This window comes from Helianthus annuus, chromosome 9 (genome assembly GCF_002127325.2).
Source record: "Helianthus annuus cultivar XRQ/B chromosome 9, HanXRQr2.0-SUNRISE, whole genome shotgun sequence".
NCBI lineage: Eukaryota > Viridiplantae > Streptophyta > Magnoliopsida > Asterales > Asteraceae > Helianthus > Helianthus annuus.
Window position 1 is genome coordinate 184,463,168 of NC_035441.2, and position 4,702 is coordinate 184,467,869.

The 4,702-nt window shown below is 35.2% G+C and overlaps 1 protein-coding gene across 1 annotated transcript; it reads right to left on the reverse strand.

Annotated features, from left to right (window-relative positions):
• Positions 1-982: 982 nt before the first annotated feature.
• Positions 983-3,902, reverse strand: LOC110880076 (acyl-protein thioesterase 2). Its single transcript, XM_035977999.1, has 9 exons — positions 3,199-3,902; positions 2,959-3,073; positions 2,835-2,871; positions 2,678-2,747; positions 2,471-2,575; positions 2,216-2,366; positions 2,048-2,127; positions 1,869-1,962; positions 983-1,363 (listed from the first exon to the last, which is right to left on the reverse strand). The coding sequence occupies exons 1-9, from the start codon at positions 3,236-3,238 to the stop codon at positions 1,291-1,293; spliced, it is 765 nt and encodes a 254-aa protein (XP_035833892.1). The 5' UTR covers positions 3,239-3,902; the 3' UTR covers positions 983-1,290.
• Between the last annotated feature and the right edge of the window lie 800 nt (positions 3,903-4,702).

Below are 4,702 nucleotides of genomic sequence, written 5' to 3' on the forward strand. Positions count from 1 at the left end.
CTTTGCCAATATCAAATATATCTAAAAAACTACAGTTACCAGCTTCAGCCACCAGCTACTTTTACCAAACATACCCTATCAATACCGGTATTGATTATCATTTTAAATTTAAATTAAAAAAGATTTTGCAAGCGTTATACTACTTCATGCAGAAACTAACCATTTTAACAATATATGTAATCAAAATTCTTACCATGTTGTATAGGAGGGTTACCATTTGGTCCATTTCTTACCATGGCATCACTAAAATCCTTTCATTTCAAGATCACTGACATCACTAGCTACTTCAAGTCCTACATTAATGATATCCATTTCACACGAAGATGTAACACCCAATTAGGCCCGGTCCAATGAGTTTGGGCCCAACAGATATGGATCAATAACTGGCTTAGCCCATCCCCCTTCCTATATTAAATAGGAGGCTTAATTCTATTGTAGAGGATCCACTCTTCTCCTAAAACATAACCATTTAGCTCTACTTTCTCTATCCCTTTCATTTACTCTTGTTTACATATTAATATTGACTTGAGCATCGGATGGTGGTTTAGAGACCCTGGTCTCTGACCCCTACTAATGAGTTGTTCATGTTGTTTCATAGCAGCACCTCAGAGCGGATCGGAGAAGAGGAAGTGTCCTCAGTCCATATCTTGAGTTGATGCAATCACCCAGTTATCCCCGACGGATAATTTTATGCATCACCACCACAACCACCACCACACTATCCACAACGTTGACTTTTAAAAGTCAAACATACCATGCTTTTTTACCTGATAAAAGAATTGAGAGCAGCCAGAGATACTCTTTACACTTGAATGTTAAACAAGCAAGCTTTTCAACCATGACATGGCACAAATGGGTAGCAAAATTCAAGATTCTCCACAAAGAAAAAAAAAATAGAGTTTAAACCTTTTTGACATTGTGACAAGACTTCACATTAACTGTTGAGAATAAAGAGTAAGCATTTCTAAACCACAAAAAGCCATTTCCATAATTCCATCTAAACTCAATATAACAACAACATTACATTCTTTATAAAATCCCAAAACTTAAATTGTCAAACAACATATTCCCATCTAAGAACCAATACCCCAAAATCCTTATTTTTTTTTATAACAACCAACATATAAAACATCATATAGATACATATATATGTGTATACCATCCCACCTCCACCGAACCCTCTCTACAAATCTAATTATTTTTCCCAGCTCAAAATCTGTGTAACTGTCTTCGGTTATTCTTTAATTCACGCACGAGTTAATTTCGTAATTTGATCATATGATTATCCTCTCAGGCTCCGAGCCTCGTATGTAACCATTGACAAACTTCTTCCATCTCTTTAGGAACAGTGTAATGACCAAGCCTGCAAAATCGTATAAAGAATGTTTAAATATTTATTTGAAAATTTTTATTTTAATAATCCCAACTTTGACATATCTGTCGGCAACGGTTCCAACTAAGTAAATGTTTTGTGACAGCCCCAACTTTTGACCTATTTTCCCTTTGTGGTTCCATACTTACTAAAAGTTAACTCAGTTAGTTTTTTGCTGACGTGGACTGCCACATAAGCAGTCAACGTCATCAAAACTCTGACTTATTTGCCACATAAGCAAACCACGTCAGCAAAACTTTGACTTTTTTGCCACATAAGCAGTCCAAGTCATCAAAAACTAATTGGGTTAACTTTTAGTTAGTATGGGATCGTTCAGGGAAAATATGTTAAAAGTTGGGACTGCCACAAAACATTTTCTAAGTTGGGACTGTTGCCTGCCAATATGTCAAAATTAGGATAATTAAAATCCAATTTTCCTATTTATTTTTATAACTACGTCGAATTGAAATACGAATTAATGATCTTGATATCATACCCTTCGTAGCTTTTGAACGTAACATAACGAAAACCAGCTGAAATCATCATCTGGGAAGACCTCTCTCCGTATTTGTACGGAACTACTTCATCGCCTGTCATGCATTTTGATTACATCAATAAGTAAGATTATGTTTATTTACCGTTGTAGAAATAAGCGTCAAAGTTGAAAATACTCACACTGTCCGTGACAGAACAAAATGGGCAACGAAGCAGCGCGTCTTGCAGCATCATTTGATCCTATTTTGTTCCTTAAGTTCCTGCATGCGAATACAACTACGTTAAGCTTTTTTTTTTTTGTTGAATTATTTAAAAAATGATATATAAGCTTTCGTTTGTGAAATTTACCGTGCACCAGGAAGCCATCCGCTTAATCCAACTACAGCTTTTAGATTAATCGGGTACGGGTTTCCATTTCCGTATTTTCCTTGAGCGAAACAAGCTGCGGAGTAAAGTGCACATGCGCCACCCATACTGAATCCTCCAATACCGAGTTTTACTGTTTGAAAAACCGAAAAATTGCAAGTTTTTTTTACTTTAGATGCATAAAATATTAAAACCAATATACAAATAAAAAGCAAAAAAAAAAAAAAATCAATATACCATCAGAGGGCTCTGTTGATAACAAGTTTGCTATGTGTGCTATTGAAGCATCTAAACCTTCAACATCATTCGGACCGTCTTCCGAAAGCTCTCCTTCATCAAACCCTGTAAAGAACCCGGAAATGTTACTAGATCATCACAAGTTTATTTCAATTAAATAACATTCAATGTGTTTAAATTTTTAATAATGATATATTAGTATATTACATGCGGTACAAGGGAATCCCCCTAGCGCAGTCACGGGGCGAGTAGGAGCGGTTGGGCATATCCATTTAATCTGCAAAATGTAACGTTATCGGTATCATCAAACTATCAAATGACGTTTTAACGAAAACATAAACAAAACAAAAGGAAACACGCTTACATTTGGAAGAGGAAGGTTGTCCAAGAGTTGAGACCAGCTGTAGTAATAAAAAGCGTCAAGATCCGAAATAAAATCGTTACAACATAACCATTATTTGAATACAAAACTGCTGAATCTAATCTACCTTGACCCGTTATCGCCAAGGCCATGCAACCAAACTATAGTTGCTTGGTGCTTTGCTTTCGGCCTCACGACATATGTCCTCCCAAATTCAACGGTTCGCCTAGCCGTTCTACTACCTGGGGTTCGGTCAAAAATTTTATCAAACACTTGGCGTGCAACAAACGTTCAAACACGAAACAGTTGAACATTCTAACAAATTACAAAAATAATGAAGGGAAATGGAGTTTGAAGTTTAACTAACCAGAACCCATGGAAGCACTTGAATAACTCATCTTAGACATGTGAAACAGTAAACAACTACAACGGTTACTACAACGGTTGGGCTGTGTTTGTAATGTGTATAAGCTGCAATATGAATAACAGGTTGGTTGTGGGAGTGTTAATTTATAGGGAAATTGGGGGAAAAGAGAAGAATAGAATAGAGAATAAGTGAATATTCAAACACTAAAAACACACATATGTATGTGTGAACCAGCTGCTGCACATTGTGCCTAAAATCCAAAAAGACACAAATGGAAAAAGCAAGAAATCTTTTGCATAATGAGAAAGAGAAAGGGAATCGAATGCAGAGCACAAAATCATAAAACCCCACTTCAGGAAATGAGATTAAGGGCTCAAAAATGGAGGGAATTTATGCTTGGCGGTTCACTAAAAATATTAAAATTAAAGAAAAAAAACTTTTTTTTTTTTTTTCAATTCATGAATGATTTATTTTATGATTGATGGATACCCATTATCTTGAAAGTGAAGATGAAGCGTCTAAGTTATGATGATTACCATATGTGACTAGCGAAGATGAAATCTTTAGGTGATCAAGATTCAAGAAACACCATCGAGGTGAAATGCAGCGTAAAACAGAGACATAATAATAATTTTGAATAGGGTTTTTGTTTGTTTGTTTGTTTGTTAAGGCAGGCAGGCAGGAGCAGAATTCAAAGGCATCTTGTATTGTATGTGTACCTTTTTTGCTTTTAAATTTCAAATTCTCATTGATTTCACTGCCTGCCTACTGCCTGGTTATGGGTACATTCCTCGTGCCTGTTTTTTGGAACTACTCTTCACTATCTTGTACTTTACCAAGCGAGTAATTGAGCCCAATTCAAAACCTCACATATTTGAGATGGGTTTTGGTCAGGTGATCGGGTATGGGATCGAGTTTGGGATTAGTTTTTATTTTTTTTGTGAGTTTGAGATTTGATGATATACTCGTTTACTTGATCCTGTTACCGATATAGTGTATCCGTTTATCTGATTGTATACCCTATATAATTTCTTTTATTTTTTTTAAGTCTGTGTATATATGATACTATCTATTTCATCTATGGATTTTAGTATATTTTTAATATATATTTTGGTATTTTATTTATATACTTTGTAGTTATTTGATATATCTTTATAGTGATAATGTTAAATTTAATTGATTAGTTGTCAGATAGATACCTAGATACCTGATGGGTTTTGGTCAGGTATACCCAACGGTTTTTTTTTTTCTTTTAATTAACGAGGTTACCCAAAACCAACGGATATACCCAATACCCAACACGTAGTTACTCGATAGAAACCCGACGGGTTTGAAACAAGCTTATTTAATCAGATTTGGGATTGAGATTACTTAAACACGTCTCAAACCGGACCCATTACCATCCCTACTTAACTCACACGTTCTTTAAATCCGTCTCTACATATTAATGTCTATCAAATGACTAGAATCTTCAATCATTTGAATTTTGGGGAGAAAAACCTTT

What these genes read in the sequence shown, in the direction of transcription:
- LOC110880076 (XM_035977999.1), bottom strand. Translation starts at nt 3,238, where the DNA reads ATGTCTAAGATGAGTTATTCAAGTGCTTCCATGGGTTCTG. An exon ending in ACAACCTTCCTCTTCCAAAT is followed by an intron (nt 2,748 to 2,834) that starts GTAAGCGTGTTT and finishes TACATTTTGCAG; the next exon opens with ATTAAATGGATATGCCCAAC. An exon ending in TTTGTTCTGTCACGGACAGT is followed by an intron (nt 1,963 to 2,047) that starts GTGAGTATTTTC and finishes AATGCATGACAG; the next exon opens with GCGATGAAGTAGTTCCGTAC.